General features: G+C 41.6%; 1 protein-coding gene across 2 annotated transcripts in view; it reads left to right on the top strand.

Moving 5' to 3' along the window:
- USP32 (ubiquitin specific peptidase 32) overlaps positions 1 to 22,902 on the top strand; it is a 391,424-nt gene that overhangs the window by 261,767 nt on the left and 106,755 nt on the right. Inside the window, exons 15-16 of one of the 2 annotated variants that reach the window (XM_075336246.1) lie at positions 9,099 to 9,239; positions 12,090 to 12,249. In XM_075336246.1, the coding sequence (XP_075192361.1) occupies positions 9,099 to 9,239; positions 12,090 to 12,249 (301 nt within the window). The remainder of the gene's footprint in view (positions 1 to 9,098; positions 9,240 to 12,089; positions 12,250 to 22,902) is intronic. The other variant, XM_075336247.1, reaches the window with a different exon arrangement.

Consider the following 22,902-nt stretch of genomic DNA (forward strand, 5'->3'; position numbering starts at 1 on the left):
ATCATCATTATCCTCATCCTCCATCATCACTATCCTCCATCATCATTATCCTCCATCATCATCATCCTCCTCCATCACTATCCTCCATCATCATTATCCTCCTCCTCCTCAATCATCATTATCATTATCCTCCTCCATCATCATTATCCTCCTCCTCCATCATCATTATCCTCCTCCTCCATCATCATTATCCTCCTCCTCCATCATCATTATCCTCCTCCTCCATCATCATATCCTCCTCCTCCATCATCATTATCCTCCTCCTCCATCATCATTATCCTCCTCCTCCATCATCATTATCCTCCTCCTCCATCATCATTATCCTCCTCCTCCATCATCATTATCCTCCATCATCATTATCCTCCTCATTATCATCCTCCTCCATCATTATCCTCCTCCTCCATCACTATCCTCCATCATCATTATCCTCCTCCATCATCATTATCCTCCTCATCATCATTATCCTTCTCATTATCCTCCTCCTCCATCATTATTCTCCTCCTCCTCCATCATCATTATCCTCCTCATTATCATCCTCCTCCATCACTATCCTCCATCATCATTATCCTCCTCCTCCATCATCATTATCCTCCTCCATCATCATTATCCTCCTCCTCCATCATCATTATCCTCCTCCTCCATCATCATTATCCTCCTCCTCCATCATCATTATCCTCCTCCTCCATCATTATCCTCCATCATCATTATCCTCCATCATCATTATCCTCCTCATTATCATCCTCCTCCATCATTATCCTCCTCCTCCATCACTATCCTCCATCATCATTATCCTCCTCCATCATCATTATCCTCCTCATCATCATTATCCTTCTCATTATCCTCCTCCTCCATCATTATTCTCCTCCTCCTCCATCATCATTATCCTCCTCATTATCATCCTCCTCCATCACTATCCTCCATCATCATTATCCTCCTCCTCCTCCATCATCATTATCACTATCCTCCTCCATCATCATTATCCTCTTCCTCCATCATCATTATCCTCCTCCTCCATCATCATTATCCTCCATCATCATTATCCTCCTCATTATCATCATCCTCCTCCATCATTATCCTCCTCCTCCATCACTATCCTCCATCATCATTATCCTCCTCCATCATCATTATCCTCCTCATTATCATCCTCCTCCATCATCATTATCCTTCTCATTATCCTCCTCCTCCATCATCATTATCCTCCTCCTCCATCATTATCCTCCTCCATCATCATTATCCTCCTCCTCCATCATCACTATCCTCCTCCTCCATCATCACTATCCTCCATCATCATTATCCTCCTCATTATCATCCTCCTCCATCACTATCCTCCATCATCATTATCCTCCTCCTCCTCCATCATCATTATCATTATCCTCCTCCATCATCATTATCCTCATCCTCCATCATCATTATCCTCCTCCTCCATCATCATTATCCTCCATCATCATTATCCTCCTCATTATCATCCTCCTCCATCATTATCCTCCTCCTCCATCACTATCCTCCATCATCATTATCCTCCTCCATCATCATTATCCTCCTCATCATCATTATCCTCCATCATCATTATCCTTCTCATTATCCTCCTCCTCCATCATTATCCTCCTCCATCATCATTATCCTCCATCATCATTATCATTATCCTCCATCATCATTATCATCCTCCATCATCATTATCATCCTCCATCATCATTATCCTCCTCCATCATCATTATCCTCCTCCTCCTCCATGATCATTATCCTCCATCATCATTATCCTCCTCCTCCTCCATGATCATTATCCTCCATCATCATTATCCTTCTCATTATCCTCCTCCTTCATTATCCTCCTCCTCCTCCATCATCATCATCCTCCATCATCATTATTATCCTCCTCCTCCTCATTATCCTACTCCATCATCATTATCATCCTCTTCCTCCTCCTCCTTCAAACATACCTGCAGGACAGTGAGATGAATCCTGCTGGTGGCATTTTCCTGTGGCGTCCCGTTGTCCTTCGCGGCTGCTGTCCTGGCCCGGTGTCCTGACGCGGCACGCCATCGTAGCTACAGCTGATCGCGTCCTCCGGTCAGCTGTTCTGTCCTGTTCTAATCGCGTGCGCTCCCGCGGTCACAACGTGCTGTGAAGAAACGAGGGCGCATGCGCCGCCCTCTCAGACAGCAAGTTGTGTAATGCGGGGGCTTCAGAAACATGGCGCCGGAGATAAGCGCTATGCGCAGAGGCCCACTCCGGCGCCATGTTTCTGAAGATTAGATATGTACATACAGCCAGAGGGAGGGAGGGAGGAACAGGCGGCGCGGGGGGGTGGGGGGGGGGGCGGAGAACACGTGCATAACCCGCCCGGACATCAGGAGAGAGGGAGGAACAGGCTGTTGGGGGGGCGGGGAACTCCTGCATAACCCGCCCGGACATTAACAGAGAGGTGCACACGTCAATCAAAAAGTGCACGAAATTTCAAACTTTATAAAGTTGTATTTCACTGCCTAAACACCCGAGCTGCACCCTAATGGTATGTACACACTGTGCATGATAGTGCCAGTACTGCACTGGCTGCAGCTTATACACGAAAATCCTGATGATTGGTTCCCTTTAAGGCTTTGCTGTGCTGCATCACATCATTAGTCTGCTGTGAGGAGAGCAGACTGTTTGTCAATACATGTCTCACATTGAGCCTGCTCTAAGCTTTTATGAGGGCATGATTTTGTTTCCGCAGTGTGTTGCTGCCTGCCTTTGGTTGGTCCGCGTCAGAAAGAGAAAGACGTACATGTCCCATTGAAATCTCTGTAAGAATACCCACTTGATCTGTAGCCTCTTTTACATCGTGTTACTAGTTCAACACTTTGGTGAAAGGTCCTCTTTAAAATTGTGCTTGACAGTATGTGATTACCGTAAACTTATTGTATATTTAACCTTAAAAAACTCAACACTTGAGGTATGTATGTTATTGATGGCAATTTAAATCAAGGTGCTGAAACATTTGAAGTTCTCTTGGAAACTTTCAGAATTCAGAGTGAAATTAATTTTGGGAGATGCTGATATGTTGCAGAACAGTATCACAATTGTAAAAACACAACAGGAGACCATTGACTTGTAAGAATCAATCTATAAAGCAAAAAGGATGCCCAGAATTCTAAATAAATGGCACTCAATACCATTCGCACAAAGTTTTAAGCCATAAATGCAGCAGAGAAGTGCAGAGAATTTTAACATATGTACAAGATGAAAGCAACAAGAAGAAGCAGAAATCAATCTGCAACATTTTATGGATATTTTACTGTGAAATAAAAGGGTTGTACAAGACTATAAACATGGCTGCTTTATTTTTCCTTCTCAAACACTGCCACACTAGTCCCCACAGGTTGTGTGTGGTATTACAGCTTCAGCCTTTTCATGTCAATAATGTGTTGCATCATCCAATGTGTTTCTTTCATTTTCATTCTTAAGCAGTACACCATTCCGCTGCCTCACCACTCTGTACATGTGTATATTGTGCTTGCGTGCCTGGTTGCACCACCGGTCTGGACTGTGCCCCTTTTGATTCTGCAAGCAGAAGGAACGTAGCCTGTGTAGACGCAGAATAGCACCCAGGAATTCAACCTGAGGAGATCCTGCAATTTGGGCAGCTTTAGAACAACGCTTAGGCCGGGGCCAAACGGGGCACAGCAGGAGCAGAGTGTCATGCTAGTATCCCTGCAACTGCAGTCCGACTGTGCGCGCGGACCTCAGCTGCGGGGGGGCGGGCCGGCTCTCAGGAGGGACGGGCTGGCACGGAGGATGAGAGGGAGGGATTTATCTCCCTCTCTCCTCCGTAGCCGGTTATTGCGATTCTCGCTCTGCACGCGCGGTACACCGGTGTACTGCGAGTGCAGTGCGATTTTTCTCTCGCACCATTCACTTGAATGGGTGCGAGAGAAATGAGTCTCGCATTGCAGTCGCAGCATGCTGTGATTGTTTACTCGGTCCGATTAGGGCTGAGAAACTAATCGCTCATGGGTGCTGACACACAGGCTAAAATTGGTCCGAGTGGAATGCGATGTTTTATCGCACTCCACTCGCACCGATTTTCTCGCCGTGTGGCTTAGGCCTTACAAGAACTGTGCTCCTTGCCTTTCTTAGGTGGCCCGTTTTCTACTGGCCACCTCTAATAAATGGCACAGGTGGGCAGTAGCATAGGCAGTTAGCAGTAAACTCTAAAATTAAAGCTGGTTAAAGAGGACCTGTCGCTAAGTTATTTTTCTGCTCCCTTGAGTGTCCCTTTTTGTTTTTTTTAATCGGTTCCTTTGATGAGAACTTTTTTAGTGCTGTTTTTTATGGTCATTAAATAGGTGGCGTTGTTCACAGGATTCTATCATGAGGCGTCTTTATTTTGCTCTGCATTTTACCATGTAAACCACGCTCCCTTGATAAAGTGCATAAAAGTAATAATTAATAAAAGGTGAAAAGTGGCCACTGTTTTATTCTTCTTTTATTCCCACTCGTCACATGAGCATAACATGGCATTTTTATTTTTTTTTTAAAATGCTATGCTTAAGTGACTATTGCGAATAAAATAAGAATACAAACTAGCCACTTTTGACCTGTGACAAGTCATCTTTAAGAACTTTGCAACTTTAACCAATTCCAAAAGTGAGAAGACGAACAACCGCTTGTATTCTTGTACAACTTCTTTAAAGACACTTTCAGAGAATATTAAATCCAGTTTAAGTTTATAGCCGAATAACTCCACAAAATTACACCTTAAAATTGAGTAACTATTTATAAAGTTTCTCACGTCTGAGATGCATTAAAAGTGGGACTAGAATTGCAAATTGATGTTAAAATTGCACATGCTAATGATACAGTAGCACTTTGACAAAACTGTTTAGTCATTATCACATTTTCATGTTTTCTAGTTGAATAAAAATCCAAAAAATCCTAAATTTTAAAACCCATTATCAAATTCTGAGCCTTATCAAATCAAAATGAATTTTTCACATTTGTTAACACCTTACATTTTCCATGGGGATAGAAATAGAAGTGATTACATTTTAGAAGAGCAGACGTACATGTAGGCAGGACAGTCATCTTTTGTATTTGTATGAGTTTGTCTATTAAAGCAGTGTGGTTAATTGTAATGGCCGCTCTTCCACATCCTAATTCACTCTGTAGACTATTGGTTCCCCATCTTCTGTGGATCTCGAGATGCTTTCAAATGTTACAGATGGTTTTATACTACACCAAGCCAGTTAAAGTGAAGTGAAGAATCCATTTAGATATTATATAAAACATTACCTTTATTCTGTTGACTGCCAAGATATGAATTTGATTGTGGTATTAAAGAGGTTAACCCAAAAACATTCATCATGGATTATCAAGATTGATGCTATAAAATTGAGTACCAAAGTTTCCTGTGAATGAAGTGTTAGTGAATGTTTGTGACCAGTGCTTCTTTAATTGTCCATGGGTCTTATGGTCGCACATGCTCAGTAACAATTCACACAGGGGACTTTGAGACCAAGGTTCTCTTAATCAGTGGGTCTCTTAAGGCCACGTCTCACTAAGCGACATCGCTAGCGACATCGCTCCTGAGTCACTGGTTTTGTGATGCAACAGCGATCTTGCTAGCGATGTCACTGTGTGTGACATCCAGCAACGACCTGGCCCCTGCTGTGAGGTCGCCGGTCGTTGCTAAATGTCCTGGACCATTTTTTGGTCGTTGCTCTCCCGCTGTGAAGCACACATCGCTGTGTTTGACAGCGAGAGAGCAACGATCTGAATGTGCAGGGAGCAGGGAGCCGGCTTCTGCGGACACTGGTAACCAAGGTACACATCGGGTAACCAAGCAAAGGCTTTGCTTCGTTACCCGATATTTACCTTGGTTACCAGCGTTCGCAGCTTCTAGAAGCCGGCTCCCTGCTCCCTGCACATGTAGCCAAGGTACACATCGGGTAACTATAAGCAAAGCGCTTTGCTTAGTAACTCGATGTGTACCATGGTTACGAAGCACAGGCTCGTTACACGGGTGGCTGGTGGCTGATCTCTGTGGAGATCTGCCAGTTTGACAGCTCACCAGCGACCATTTAGCGACGCTCCAGCGATCCCTGCCAGGTCAGATCGCTGGTGGGATAGCTGGAGCGTCGCTAAGTGTGACGGTACCTTTAGATTATAAATGTATGACTGTTGACTTACCCTGTATATAGATGAGAATTGTTGCTTATTGCGACAACTCCCTTTACGTTCTCCTAACACCTTTAAATTTCTGGTGCCAATAGTACATCATACTTTGATATAAGTAAGCTGCTGGTTGAAAACACCGCTTTGGACTTTAAAATAAAGGGAATACTAATGTGAAATAAAATAAGGTGAACAGTAAATGCATATGAGAAAATGTATTCGGTTCTATTACAGTGCCATTTTTTAATTCTATGTGTAAGTAACATTAAATATTCTTCTTGTTGTCTGTATCTTGTTTATGCCTACTCACAAATCTTTTTTTGAACTTAACACAACCATTTTAGAATTTCACCATTGGTATATAGGTGGTCTAAAACTTATTCTCAGGCCTAGCACCCATTTGCTCCTCCTTAAAGGGATTCTTTGAGAATTGTTATATAATAAATAATACACATTTACACAAATCTAATAAAAAAATCTAAATACATTTATTTAACAATAAGGTATGCTTTATCTAGTGCACTCTGTCGGGATCATGACAGCTGCCATAAATTAGTGTGTACCCGTCCTAGTTTTCAGAAGGACATCTGATCGAGACATACCTAAGGTCAGAGCAGCGTCCTGTCAGGCATCGTGAATTCACATTTCTCTATTCAGTCAATTTGACAGGACGCTGAGTGGAGAGGACTAAAGGAGAAGATAAAGACCTTTATTAAGCTGAGCGTGAACATTCATCTCAGTCAGCCTGACCATTTTAGTGCACTGCAGGGAATGTGTTTCTCGCAGATACTCTTCACACATCCAGCCCTAGGACGGGTGCACACTGTTAAGGTCCAGTCACACTAAACAACTTACCAGCGATCCCAACAACGATAAGGATCGCTGGTAAGTTGCTAGGAGGTTGCTGGTGAGATGTCACACTGCGACGCTCCAGCGATCCCACCAGCAACCTGACCTGGCAGGGATCGCTGGAGCGTCGCTACACGAGTTGCTAGTGAGCTCACCAGCAACCAGTGACCAGCCCCCAGCGCCGCGTGGAAGATGCTGCGCTTGGTAACTAAGGTAAATATCGGGTAACCAACCCGATATTTACCTTGGTTACCAGCACACGCAGCTACACGTGCAAAGAGCAGGGAGCAGCGCACACTGAGCGCTGGCTCCCTGCTCTTCTAGTTACAGCACACATCGGGTTAATTACCCGATGTGTGCTGCAGCTAAATGTGCACAGAGCAGGGAGCAGCGCACACCGGGTGCAGCTGCACAGGGTACATATATAGGGTATAGAGTACAGGGTGCAGCTGCACAGAGCAGGGAGCAGCGCACACCGCTTAGCGCTGGCTCCTTGCTCTCCTAGTTACAGCACACATCGGGTTAATTACCCGATGTGTACTGCAGCTACATGAGCAGGGAGCAGCGCACAATGCTTAGCGCTGGCTCCCTGCTCTCCTAGCTACAGCACACATCGGGTTAATTAACCCGATGTGTCCTGCAGCTACATGTGCACAGAGCAGGAGCCGGCACTGACAGTGAGAGCGGCGGAGGCTGGTAACAAAGGTAAATATCGGGTAACCAAGGACAGGGCTTCTTGGTTACCCGATGTTTACTGTGGTAACCAGCCTCCGCAGAAGCAGACTCCTGCTGCCTGCACATTTAGTTGTTGCTGTCTCGCTGTCACACACAGCGATCTGTGCTTCACAGCGGGAGAGCAACAACTAAAAAATGGCCCAGGACATTCAGCAACAACCAACGACCTCAAAGCAGGGGCCAGGTTGTTGCTGGATGTCACACACAGCGACATCACTAGCAACATCGCTGCTACGTCACAAAAGTTGTTCGTTAGCAGCGATGTTGCTTAGTGTGACGGGGCCTTTAGATGCAAATTGCCATCTTTAAAATCTTGACAGAGTGCACTAGATAAGTCATACTTAAAAAAAAAAAAAAAAAAAAATGTTTAAAATTTTAAAGTATTTTATCACATTATTTGAAGAACCCTTTTTTGACGTAATCTGTTAAAATAATCTTTTATTAAGATAAACCCTATCAAACAACATACGTGGGTATGCAGGTCTTTGCAAGCCAAATCCATCAACACCTTTATAACTTCTATTTATTACTGTATTTCTGAGAAATTTGTGTTTTAAGTTTTATGCAAATGAGGCAGTAAGTGCTTTGGGCATGTTGGAGCACTTTTCAAGCCTCCACCTTCCAAGGTTGTTTTCCGTCTCAGCGCTTGACTCTTTAGCTTGATTAATAAATCACTTCTCTGTGTGAGACTAGGCAAGAAAATTAAACATTGAGCTATCAATCAAGGCTGGTGCGAGCAGGGATATAACTTTGGAGGTAGAGGCTTAGGGAGTTGTTTGTTACTCCTAAAGCACTTAGTTATTATAAAATGCCTATAACTTGGGAATACAGTAATAGATAAAAGATTTGGAGGTGTTGATGGATTTAACTGCCGTTATATGCAATTCAGGGGGTTTATTTTACAGTTCTATTCCCTATAATATAGGGAACGGGCAGTTTATATTAAATCCTATAATATATATACTTGCTATTTTATTCCTCAGTCCAATAGCTTCCACACTTTTGAGTCTTATGGTTGTACTGTCATACATTATTTTCACAGACTTACAAAGATGTATAAATAGCCTTGCTTCAGAATATGATGGTTCCAAATTCAGATTTGTCATTGAAAAGCCAGTGTTAAAAATAATTTCCACTCTATTGGGTAGCTATTTTCACTCAACATCTGATACCTGTGATAAAATCTCAGAAACAATAAGAATATAAGTGAAAATTAATTGCCAGTTTTGTACTTTTTATTTTTTTTTTTAGAAGAGATAGTCTTAAATGTAATTTTAAATTGCAACATACCAAATACCGAAATATACTGTAAAATAAGATTAAAAATATAGTAAGTTAATGTTCTCTATTTTTCCTTCTAGGTACCCTCCTTAACCCTGGAAGGTGGACGCTTAAAACAAAATCCATGTCTGTTTCGTGGGAAAGATTATGAAATTGTTCCTGAGCCAGTGTGGAGAGCACTGTATCACTGGTATGGGGCAAGCCTGTCCTTACCTCGACCAGTAAGTAGTAATTTCCATTTACATGTCATGTAACACTGGCTTAAAAGAGGTAAGGCTACATGGCCACCATCCGGACATGCTGCTTCTTGGATGCAGCATGTCCTCTCCTGCGGGGCTGTGAGTGCTGACCACAGAAGACTGCAGCTGCTCGTGCCCACGATCAGAGTTCTAACCACTGTGGTCTTTCTCTCTGTTCTCCATGCAGAGAACACTCGCAGCTCTGTAGCAATAAATTGTCATGCTGCGGCTCGGGAAGCCGCACCACATGGTAGTTTATGCTGCGGGAAAAACAAGCACAGTGGGCAGAAGGTTTCTAGAAATCCTGTCCACTCTCCTTGTACTGTACAAATCAGTGTTTTGGACGCTGTGAACCCTGATCGTGGGCATGCACCCTAAGGGTAATTGTTCTTTTGGAACAAAACGTGAATTGATTTTACTTGCATTTCACTTTTCATGATATTCACAAATGTATTACCACAAGAAAAATGCTTCCATATGATGTCAAGTAAAGCTTGATCATGTCATCATGTCATCAGACGGTGATGAAGAGTCTGATCTAGAGTTGGCAGACATGAAAGTGGTATACTGCAAAATTGCATACAAAGTCAAAATATAATTTATGCCAGTAGATAACATGAATTTACAGTACTTGCTAGAATTTTTTATAAAAAGTTGCCAACGTGTTCACTTATTCCTCTTATAATAGATTGGATTGAACATTGGGATATTAGGAAAGATTTATATAAGCTTTAATCTTTATATTGGATTTACTATTTTATTCAGAGCTTTATCTTTTTCTTAAGGAAATAGACTCTGAATACTAAACTTAGTTGAAATTAATCATTTTTTTAATCTAATATATTGGTCTGAATTTAAAATCACAGGAAAGATGTCTTGAAACCTCTGAAAATACATAATTCAGATATGGCTTAAATGGAAGCTGTCACTCGATTTCATGCTTCCCAAACCATGTGATTAATTACTCCGAGCCTGGTTGGTCATTTCTGAGAAAACATAGCCTGAAGAGATGGCCAGGTACCATTGGAAGAGATTGGATTAGTTAGGACCATCCTTCGTACTGGCCTCTGTTCCCAACACCATTCCACTTAATAATCAGATCTCCCCCCATTTATGTACATGGTGAGGAACTTGTCAATCAACTGAAGAATGTTGGGAGAAGCCATCTAGACTAGTCTGATCTCTCCCCTTTTCACCTACCGACTCTAAACAACTGTTTTCTCAAAATTGTCGCAAGTATTTCAGAGTAAAACATTCCTGGCTGCACTCATATAGGGTAGCTCTAATACATGCTGCCCGTGGTTGAGTAGCATAAATGTACTAACAGGTTCCCTTTAACCTTTTTTGGAATGTGGGTAATTATAAAGCAAGGGCTACAAAGTTTTCTGTGTAACTAGGCCAGATTTTTATGCTTCTTTTTTATGAGTGTAAAACCTAGCAAAAATAAAAACAAAACCTTTTGATTAGAAACAATGTCCAGAGCCAACATAGACATACAGCTTCAACCTTCGTGCAACATTTCAGTGCCATGAAGCTTCAGACATTGTTCAGGGCCTACAGGAAATGTAAATATTGCCACACACGGAACTTATTGTTTCCCTGAAAATGTGATTCTTAATAAATAGTTACATGACCAATATCACAACCACCCTTGCTTTAGACGTAGTTGTGACGTGAGGTAACCACTACAAGACCACCTGTAAGGGTATGAAATATTTTACAACCCTCATTGTTTGGGTCTCACATTCACAAACATTTACACAAAATTGCCACCATTAAGGTTTAGTTGAAGAGCTAGCACTATTCATGCGAGTTACTCCCTCACTTGTCCACATAGTCAAGCTAACCACATGAATTAATTTAGGTATACAAAACAGAATCTATTAATGTAGAATATATGATGAAAACCATCACAATTCTTTAATACAGAAAGGGAATAACAAATGACATACAGTAAAAAGTTGAAATCACGTTTCTTAAAATAAAAGAAAATAATGCAAAAACCTAATACTCACATTTTCTGTATACAGCCCAATTTTGATTGACCACCCCTCCCCACAAGAAATGACTGACCAACAGCCAACTAACGTGTCTTTAGACTTTTGAGGCTAAATGGTGGTTTGAATGATTGTTTGGTCAAAAGCCATCTTGGCCGTCTCCCATACACAGGAGTGCTGCTGTGTTCTCTATGAGAAAGCTATCAAAAGTCATGTCTGGTGGCGACTTCATGGTCGAAAAATAGCGATTGGCACTTGGCAATCCAAAATCGAACATGCTTGATCAATATGTCCATGATGATCAATTGTCTGGGGCACCCATACACATTAAATTGTTGATGAAACCCATCGATATCTGATGAGGTTAGGCTAATAATGAGTCTGTGTATGGGTGCTTTTACACACACTTTTAAAACCTGGTCCTTTATTGCTCCTCCACCCACCCAGTTTCTTCCAAGCCTGAGTCTAGGACAATTACATTTTATGACTCTTAACCACCTCTGGATTGTGATGCATGACTTCGGAGAAATGCAATTCCCAGCCCCACAGTGAAAATATAAATTCCAACAGTCCACACAGGAATCTTTAGCAATGGATCCTGTTAGATAACATTTTCTATGACAATCACTTAAGAGAAGAAATGTGTTCTATTGCTGGTTTTCTCATTCACACAGTGGACAGTGGATCTGTCAGAAATAAATGTCAACCAGTGTAAACGAGCATTTAGAAAGGAGAGTGTGATCTCAATAAATGTTTGGTTTTTATTTAGCTTTTGTTTTCTCCGCTAACTTGTTTAGAATAATATGTTGAGGCTCATTTGACTCTGTTTTTCTAGGTCATCAGAAACAGCAAATCAAACCTTCCCGAACTGGAACTTTTTCCACGTTATCTGCTTTTCCTGAGACAGCAGCCTGTGACTCGCCAACAGCAGTCTAACATCTGGGTGAATATGGGTATGATGAGCCTGAGAATGTTTCCTCAGCATTTACCCAGAGGTAACGTAAGAATGCAGCAAGAATGGGATGGCACAGCTTTCATGCAAGTGTTACGCCTGCTAGTTCTGCAACCTGCATTTCCACACAATGGGGCTTTAACCTAAGGTCGTGCACAAGAAAACTGACTAATAAGCATTCACTATAACAGTAAGGTAATAAATTAATGAGTGCAATTAGCCCCTTTATTTCGTCCAGCTGCTTACATGACTAAGACAAGGAACCTGCTGCCGATAACTAAACATAAAAATGTCCATAGCCCTGATTCCCCATAAATGAGCATATTCAGAGACTTGGATGAGTGAGGTTTCACATTTTGCTAAGCATCCACTACATCAGAATACATAGCTAAGGATTTCTACATCTCATTTCTTCTACTGTTTGTTCTCACTTCTTGGACTGATCTTTGACTTTGGTCTCATGAAGTCCAAAAATATTTAGTTTATGCCATTTATAAATGAAAACAATACCTGATAACTTACCCTGAACTGTGAAGAATTCCCAATCTGGATAACTTACTTTAAAATACAGAATCTATAGCACCCTAGACACAAAAGACTGAAGCCCCGATTCATCATTGCCGTTTCTCCACTGTTCTCTAATAATTTCCTTCTTCAGAATTTTTTGTATTGGCTCCTTATTCTCTGTTTTTACGCCTGTTTAGAAATGTTTTCTTTCTTTTTAAGAGGGGCTGCTGATAAGTCTTTGGCTTTACCCAGAAAGAAACGAGATAGGATGATGAAACTTTACATTTATTCCACATACTCTCCACTGATGTCAACACACTTCTTACATCGGTATTCCAAGTTCTGTAAGCCTAACAAAAAGAAGGATTTCGGTTGAGCCTCAAACCAGGAATCCATAGCAGCCATGGCATCAGAAATGGTGTGAAATTTGGTACCGTTGAGGTGTTTCTTCAGGTTTTGAAAGAAATGAAATTTGGAGGGAGCTAGATCTGGTGAATAAGGTGGCTGGTCAACCAGCTGGAAGCCCAGCTCTGCCAGTTTTGCCGTGGTCGCTTGTGCAGTGTGATCAGAGGTGTTGTCTTGTAGGAACAAGATTCCTTTGGACAAATTGCTGTGCCTTTTGGGCCTTCAGAGCTGATGTAATACCATGCATTGATGGGGGAACTGTTTTGAAGGTAGTCCACTAGCAGTATGCCCTTCTTATCCCAGAACACAGACTCCATCATCTTAGCGGCTGATTTTTGCACCCTGAACTTCTTTGCATGAGGAGAACCACTGTGCCTCCACTCTTTTGACTGCTCCTTGTTTTCAGGGTCATACTAATAAATCCAGGTCTCATCCATATTGACCAGTCAATCCAGGAAGTTCTTATCAGTCCGGAAACGCTGACAAATGGACTGGGAAGTTTCCCCTCGCATGCTTCTCTGATCTGTTGTCAAACATTTGGGGACCCACTTTGCAGATAGCTTCCTCATGTCCAAATGTTCATGGATAATGACACACACGTTCACAGGAAATCCCCATGATGTCTGCTTTAACTGAAAGTCGTGGATTTTCCAGTATGAGGTTATGCACAGCATGGACGATCTCCGGAACAACAACCACTCTCGGTCGTCCAGGACATTCTTAACTGTGGAATATGAAGGGCCTTGATCCCCCAACGTCTGCGACATATCACCATGAATATCCTTCATGGACTTTCCTTGCAGAAACAAGAATTTTATCACTCCTCCTGCTCTGTTACTTTTAAGATCACATTAGACTCCGCTATTTTGTTTTCCCGCGTGCGTAGAGAACACTGTTGCTATAAACAACAAATACAAAATTTTGAAAACCTATAATTAGACACACAAGGATTTTATGTGATGTAACATTCATTACCATAGAAACACAAAAAGATTAAAGCCAAAGACTTATTAGCAGCCCCTTGTAGATTCATGAAATGCAACTTTTATCAAATGTCACATTTTTGTGCTCCTTACTCTACTCCTTGCCTGGAATATAGTTTATGAAGGATATTTGTATTTCTCATTTTTAGGCAAACTTGTATTTTAAATATTTTGTGACTTTTGCTGATATAAAGTCGCAAAAAGTAGTTAAATTTAAAAAAGACACTTTTTGATTTTGCACCAAACTCATGAACACCATGCGGCATTTTGAAGAATTTGCCGCAAACCCCAGCTGCGAATGCCACAAGACAAAAGAAAACTTGGAAATGATGATTCGATGGCCTGAATGCTGTGATTACACTTTCAAATTATACATTGAAAGCGGTTGTCTGCCAGGGCGGCTGAGTACAGATTATTTTCTCCAGAATAAGCTAGGTTCCATCTTTTGCTCTGAATCCATTATGCCATTTCTACAAAGCAAAACAGAAAGAAAATTTGTCTTCCTGGACACTGATCACAGCATAAATAATGGCATTGTGCATCTCACATTGCCATAGCTTTACTCACAAGAATCTTTTCTCTTCTGCTGTACTTCTTTTAATGGTATAAAAAGGTATTTAAAAATTTATAATAACATTTCCTTTATTAATTTAATTTTTACTCTGAAAACACCTTTTAAGAACATTACTACTGTGTATCATTCCATGGACTGGTGATAATTTAACATTTAACATGCTGGAACCATAGTAATGTGGATATGGCATTGGGTAACTAATATAACCATAGAGTACAGAGACCTTGTCTGAAATAAAACAGATTTTAAAACTTCTAAGAAAATTTTGATATTTTTTTGTGAATCCTCCATGGATTTATCACATGCATATTGACTCCGATACTTTTAGGTTACAATCCTACATGTGGTTAGTCCAATGTAACAAACACGAGAGAGACTACATTTATTAGCATATTGAACTTGCTTTGTTCATGAATGTAATTACTGTAGTACATCATTATGTGCACCGCCTTGTTTCCACTGAAATGGATAGGTGCCTGTGAGCATGTGCAGTGTACGGCTCCCACTCCATGTGCAGTAGGAAGCACACCTTCCTCCTTTCATGTGCAGTAGGAAACTACACCTCCCTCTTTTCATGTGCAGTAGGAAATTACACCTCCCCCTCCTTTCATGTGCAGTAGGAAACTACACCTCCCCCTCCTTTCATGCGCAGTAGGAAACTACACCTCCATATATAATATGTACTCAAACACATATATATATTGTGTGTGTATAATATATAGTTATGGCCAAAACTGTTGGCACCCTTGAAATTGTTCTAGAAAATTATTGCAATTACACGTTTTGTTATACCCATTTCTATTTCCTTTATGTGTATTGGAACAGCACAAGAACAGCCAGGGGGGAAAAATGACAAGTTGGACATAATTTCACACAAAACTCCAAAAATGGGCTGGACAAAAATGTTGGCACCCTCAACATAATATTTGGTTACACATGCGTTGGAAGAAATAACTGCAATTAATCGCTTTCTATAACAATCAACAAGATTCTTACACCTCTCAACTGGAATTTTCGACCACTCTTCTTTTGTAAACTTCTCCACATCTCATATTTGAAGGATACCTTCTCCCAACTGTAATTTCAAGATCTCTCCATAGGCGTTCAATGGCATTTAGATCTGGACTTATGCTGGCCATTTCAGAATTCCAGTGCTTTGTTTCCATCCTGTTCTGAGGGCTTCTTGAAGTATGTTTGAGTCAATGTCCTGCTCAAAGACTCATGACCTAGGACACAAACCCAGCTTTCTGACACTGGGCACTATGTTGCAACCCAAAATCCTTTGTTAATCTTCAGATTTTATAATGCCTTAAGCTGGGTTCACACATAGCGACAGCGACAACGACATCGCTGTTACGTCACCATTTTCTGTGACGTAACAGCGACCTTGTAAGTCGCTGTTATGATCGCTGCTTAGCTGTCAAACACAGCGACGCAGCAGCGATCATAACTTCGCTACATGTGCAGAGAGCAGGGAGCCCCGCACACTGCTTAGCGCTGGCTCCTTGCTCTCCTAGCTACAGTACACATCGGGTTAATTAACACGATGTGTACTGCAGCTACATGTCACAGTGCAGAGAGCAGGGAGCCGCGCACACTGCTTAGCACTGGCTCCCTGCTCTCCTAGCTACAGTACACATAGGGTTAATTACCCGATGCGTATTGCAGCTACATGTGCACAGAGCAGGAGCCGGCACTAGCAGCAAGAGCGGCGGAGGCTGGTAACGAAGGTAAATATCGGGTAACCAGGGAAAGGTCTTCCCTTGGTTACCCGATGTTTACCCTGGTTACAGCTTTCCGCAGCTGCCAGACGCCGGCTCCTGCTCCCTGCTCGCTTCATTTCGTCGCTCTCTCGCTGTCACACACAGCGATGTGTGCGTCACAGCGGGAGAGCGACGACGAAAAAATGAAGCAGGACATTCAGCAACGAGCAACGACCTCACAGCAGGGGCCAGCTCGTTGCTGGATGTCACACACAGCGACAGCGACGGGACGTCGCTGCAACGTCACAGAAAATGGTGACGTAGCAGCGACGTCGCTGTCGTCGTCGCTGTGTGTGACACCACCTTTAGACACAGTCAGGACACTCCATGCCGGAGGCAGTAAACACCCCCAAAACATCTTTGAGCCTTCACAATATATGACTACAGGAGCTGTGTTCTTTTCTTTGCAGGCTTCATTCCAGTTTAAGTAAACAGTAGAATGATGTGCTTTAACATAAAGTCCTATCTTGGTCTTCTCTGTCCGCAAGATGCTTTCTCAGAAGCATTTTGGTTTACTCACGTACAGTTTGGCAAACTAAAGCATACCTTTTTTATGTTTGCGTCAGCAGTGGGGTTTTCCTTGGTCTCCTGCCATAGTGTTTCATTTCATTCAAATGTGGATGAATAGTTTATGCTTACACTTTTGCAGCTTGAGCCTGCAGGACATCCTTAATTTCTTTAGAACTTGGTTGGAGCAACTTATCGACAATCTGGACTATCCTGCTTTGCAACTACCCTGCTTTGTAACCATTCATCAATTTTTCTCTGCCGTTCACGTTCAAGGAGATTAGTTAAGTGTCATGGGGCGTAAACTTCTTTTTCATGTTGCGCATCGTGGATAAAGGAACATCAAGATCTCTGGAGATGGATTTGTAACCTTGAGATTGATATTTTTCAACAATTTTGGTTCTCAAGTCCTCAGGCAGTTTTCTTCTTCTCTTTCTGTGCTCCATGCTTAGTCTGGCACACACAATGCAAAGATTGAGTCAACTGTTCCCCTTACTTGACCTTTTTTTCATCCGATTTCATATTGACTGTTATTTGCCACAGGTGAGTTTAAATGAGCATCACATGATTGCAACATAGTTGTTCACAATTTTGGAAAGGTGACAACAAATTTGTCTGGCCTTCTTTTGGGGTATTGACAAACCTTGTAATTGCAATGATTTTTGGAAGAAATGCTGTACTTAACTTTCTGGCACAATTTCAAGGGTACCGCCACCTTTAGTCGTGTGTGTGTGTGTGTGTGTGTGTGTGTGTGTGTGTGTGTGTGTGTGTGTGTGTGTGTGTGTGTGTGTAAGATGATCATTGTGTCGTGTGAGTATATGCTGTACAGTGATATGTAAAAGTTGGGCACACCTGCCTGGTCAAAATTACTGTTAATGTGAACAGTTAAGCAAGTTGAAGATTAAATTATTTCTAAAAGGCATAAAGCTAAAAATGACACATTTCCTTTGCATTTTAGAAAAAATATTTTCATCTTTTATACTTGAAAAATTAAAAAAGGAAAATGGGCAGATGCAAAAGTTTGGGCACCCCTGGAGATTTATGTGCGCAGATAACTTTGATCAAGGTTTCAGACCTTAATTTGCCTGTTGGGGTATGGCTTGTTCACTATTATCATTAGGAAAGGATAGGTGATGTCAATTTCAAAGTTTTATAAAAACCCAGCCGCCTTTATCTTTGTGCCAAAAACCAGCAGCCATGGGTTCTTCTAAGCAGCTGCCTAGCACTCTGAAAATGAAAATGCTAAAGGCTCACAAAGCAGGAGAAGACTATAAGAAGATAGCACAAGTTGCCCTTTCCTCAGTTTAAAGTGTAAGAAATGGCAGTTAACAGTGGAAGTCAAGAAAAGGTTTGGAAGACCAAGCAATATTTCAATGAAAACTGCTGGTAGGATTGCTAGAGATGCAAATCAGAACTCCCGCTTGACTGCAAAAGACCTTGAGGAAGATTTAAAAGACTTTGGAGTTGTGCTAAATTGTTCTACTGTTCAGAGACACCTGCACAAATGGCCTTCATGATAGTCATAAGAAAAAAGCCTCACCATAAAATTCAGCATCAGAAGTATGTAAAACATCATCTAAAAAAGCCTGCTGCAATTTAAAAACAATTCCTGTGCATTAATGGGTTTAACATAGAACTCTTTAACCACATTGATCAAACTTGTGTGAAGAAAAAAGGTCACAGAATTCTAGGAAAAGCATATCTCACCAACCATTAAGCATGGGGTGAATCAATCATGCTTTGGGGTTAAGTTGCAACCAATGGCACGGGAAACATTTCATGGATAGATGAAAGCATAGATTAAATGAAATGTCAACAAATTCTTGATGCAAGCATAATGCCTTTTGTGGTGAAGCTGAAAGTTGAAAAAGAGGATGGCTTCTTTAAATGGATAATGATCCCAAACACACGTCAAACTCCACACTAGACTACCTCAAAAGGCGTAAGCTGCAGGTTTTTCAATGGCCCTCACAATTCACTAATCTGAACATCATGGAAAATCTGTAGCTAGACCTCAAAAGAGCAGTGCATGCAAAATGACCCAGGTATCTCACAGAACTGGAAGACTTTCCCAAGGGAGAATGGATGAAAATCCCTCAAACAAGAATTGAAAGACTCTTAGCTGGCTACAAAAAGTGTTTACAAACTGTGATACTTGCAAAAGCGGGTGCCCAAACTTTTGCATCAGCCAGCCCATTTTCATTTTTCATTAATTTTAAAGTACAAAAGGTGAAAATATTTTGGGGGGCCTAAAATACAATTAAATGTGGCATCTTTAACGTTATGACTTTTAGCTATCATTTCATCTTCAACTTGCTTAACTGATGTGTTGTGATGTGATGTGATGTGATACTGAATAACAGGTACAGTAAGAAGAAGTTGCTGACACTGTCGTCAACCCTGTCTTTCTGAATGCTGAGTGGCTGCTGTGACCTACACCATGTACTGTCAAGGTATCTCTTGGTCACGGGAGTGGAGTTTCTTTCTGTAGATGTTCACAGGCACCTGTTCTAATAGTATAGGACAGGTTTCTGACAGTCTAACAAGAAGGCTGTCATGTTAATTCTATAGGGATTACCTCCCTAGACTAAGCACAAGTGATTTGCTAATTGAAAGTATATAAGAACTGATTTAGAAAAAAAAACATTCTATCTCTAGAGAGCCCCTTTAAACAGCTAGCTACATTGTTTTATATTGGTGATGTTATTCTTGTGCAGACCATAGGATTTGCTGCTTCAAAATATTGAAAAATCAAATTGTGTAATTCTTCGGTTGTAGAGTGTCAGATGCATTTTTTTTAGACTGGAAGACTTGGCTTACAAATACATTCCAGCCTTTACTCCAAATTCTACCATATAATTTGTATCCAAAACAATTAATGGCTTTATTAATGGTAATAAAAGGTTGGTGTCTTTTCCTTTTTGCTGTGCACTAATTATTGTCAAATGAATCCTTAATCTTTGGGGTTTTTGTTATTTTTCCGAATAAGCTTTCTTGCTGTAATCTTACAACTAATCCTCTTACCTGTAATTGCTGAAAATTTGCTGTTTCTTTTTAAGGGATATTGTGGTACAGTGTGTGATACCGTTAAGGTAACATTTGTTGCTTTGCTACCCAGTATGCTGTTTTATGTAACTGTAGGTTTAATAATTTTGTGGTATTGCATGCTACCCAGTGAAATTATAACTATTGCAACCAAAGACAATTTAGAGCGAAAAATATTAGCCAGTTGACCAAGAATACTTTTGGGTCGCAGCCAGAAACTATTGTCGATGGCTCGGCAGTCTTTTAAAGGGAACCGGCACATGACAAAAAATACTATTAACTTACAGTTATGGAGTTAATCTGCAGGTCAATAGCGTGCTAAAACTGCCCGGCCACGACATTGAAAGATCGGCTACTGGGAGGAAATGAACTTTATTCCTTCCAGCAGCTTCTGCTTTCAGTCATAGAGACGTGGGCGGCACAGTTTCAGTCACTGTGAGCAGCAGTTGTAACCATGGCTCGCCACTAACTGACAGTCGCCTCTGTACTGATGCAGTCACTCAGTGCCGGGGCTTTGTTACAGCTGGTGTTCACTATGCACAGAGCAGTGACTGTAATTGTTCCAACCGTGTCTCTGACTGAAAGCCTGAGGCTGCCAGGAGGAATACATTTTATTTCCTCCCAGTAGCCGTGCTTTCAGTGTGGTGGCTGGGCAGTTTTAGAACTCTGTTACCCTTTAAGGTCCAGTCACACTAAGCAACTTACCAGCGATCCCAACAACGATAGGGATCGCTGGTAAGTTGCTAGGAGGTTGCTGGTGAGATGTCACACTGCGACGCTCCAGCGATCCCACCAGCAACCTGACCTGGCAGGGATCGCTGGAGCGTGGCTACACGAGTTGCTGGTGAGCTCACCAGCAACCAGTGACCAGCCACACTTGCAGAGAGCAGGGAGCGGCGCACACTGAGCGCTGGCTCCTTGCTCTCCTAGTTACAGCACACATCGGGTTAATTACCCGATGTGTGCTGGAGCTACATGTGCAGGGAGCAGCGCACACTGCTTAGCGCTGGCTCCCTGCTCTCCTAGTTACAGCACACATGGGGTTAATTAACCCGATGTGTGCTGCAGCTAAATGTGCACAGAGCAGGAGCCGGCACTGACAGTGAGAGCGGCTGAGGCTGGTAACAAAGGTAAATATCGGGTAACCAAGGACAGGGCTTCTTGGTTACCCGATGTTTACATTGGTTACCAGCCTCCGCAGAAGCCGGCTCCTGCTGCCTGCACATTTAGTTGTTGCTGTCTCGCTGTCACACACAGCGATCTGTGCTTCACAGCAGGACAGCAACAACTAAAAAATGGCCCAGGACATTCAGCAACAACCAACGACCTCACAGCAGGGGCCAGGTTGTTGCTGGATGTCACACACAGCAACATCGCTAGCAACGTCACAAAAGTTGTTCGTTAGCAGCGATGTTGCTAGCGATGTTGCTTAGTGTGACGGGGCCTTTAGATTAACCCCATATCTGCAAGCTAATAGCATTTTTTCACATGACTGGATTCCTTTAAAGAGAAATCTACTGTTAATCCTCATTATATGGAATATTAGATGATTATTCTTTGTTTCAATGTTGTAAATCTCATCAGCATTTTTTTTTCTGTTACTAATTTTAGTGTTGTATTTTTTTTTCTTGCATTTATTTCCTTTTTATGACATCACACACTTGAAGTGACCAAGTTTTATTCATCTGTTTCTTTTCTGGTGCAAGCACAGTTCAGTTATGCCGTGTGTTGCATGTTTTGTACATTTACCTTTTAAATACTCTTTTACAACTTACACACACACACATTATGTGTATATGTATGTATGTATATATATATTTGTCTAATTTTGTCTAACAGAAATCCTGCATCGCTGATTGGTCGCGGGCGGCTGGCACGACCAATCAGCGACGGGCGCAGTCAGAACACGAATTGGCGCGGGATTTGACTCCTCGCTGATTTGTTGCGCTCAGGCACCTCCGCGCACGCACACCCCAGCAGCCTCTATTTACACCCCAGCATATACACCCCAGCAGCCATTATATACACCCCACAAGCCAAAGCCTCTATAAACACCCAAGCAGCAGCCTCCAGCACACAGTAAAAAAAAAATAAAATAAAAATAATATACTCACCTTGCACATTCTTCTATTTTCGTACTCTCCCTCCCCTCGCTGGCCCTGCAGGCTGGGAGATGCGGCTGCTCCCTATTTCCTCCTCGGCATGTCCCGCTCACCTCTCTGCTCAGCTGCCTCCGGATTGGATGTGGGTGTTGCTGAGGGAGTGGTGCGGGCAGGCCCCTTACATACCCAACTGCGACCTTAGCAACGTGGCATATATGTATATTCATTGCATTATTCTTAAATCTTCATAAATAAACTACATACATATTCTAGAATCCCCGATTTTTATATATATATATATATATATATATATATATATATATTATAAAATATTCTCTATATCCTTTTTTTTTTTTTTCCCCATCTTTCCCCTAGTCTTTAATTTCCTCTTATTTGAATAAGAGGGGAACCGTTGTTAGCAGCAGACAAAACTAAAGTCTATTACGAGTCCTTAATCAGCTTAGGTTTAGTTTGTAAAAGCAGTGGAAATCCGTAACCCTTTACTGTCCACACAATTGCCTTTACAAACCCCTGACAAAATTACTTGGTACTTTTCCTTGAACACATCACCTCAAAGCTTTGTGTAGTTTTCAGTCCTGCTTGTCCTTTATTTAATTTTCATAAAATAAAATCTTACAAGTTCAGAAAATAAAATATTACAACTCTTTATTTGTTTTATGCTGTTTTTACCAAAATAATAAAATATTTTTTTTTTATTATTTTTTTCTAGTCGCGCTATAGAGAGAAATGCTTATTGAGCATATTACCCCTGTTAGCTGGCCTGAGATGAAGCAACCGCTCCAGGTTCCC

Source organism: Anomaloglossus baeobatrachus, chromosome 2, assembly GCF_048569485.1.
Source record: "Anomaloglossus baeobatrachus isolate aAnoBae1 chromosome 2, aAnoBae1.hap1, whole genome shotgun sequence".
Taxonomy (NCBI): domain Eukaryota; kingdom Metazoa; phylum Chordata; class Amphibia; order Anura; family Aromobatidae; genus Anomaloglossus; species Anomaloglossus baeobatrachus.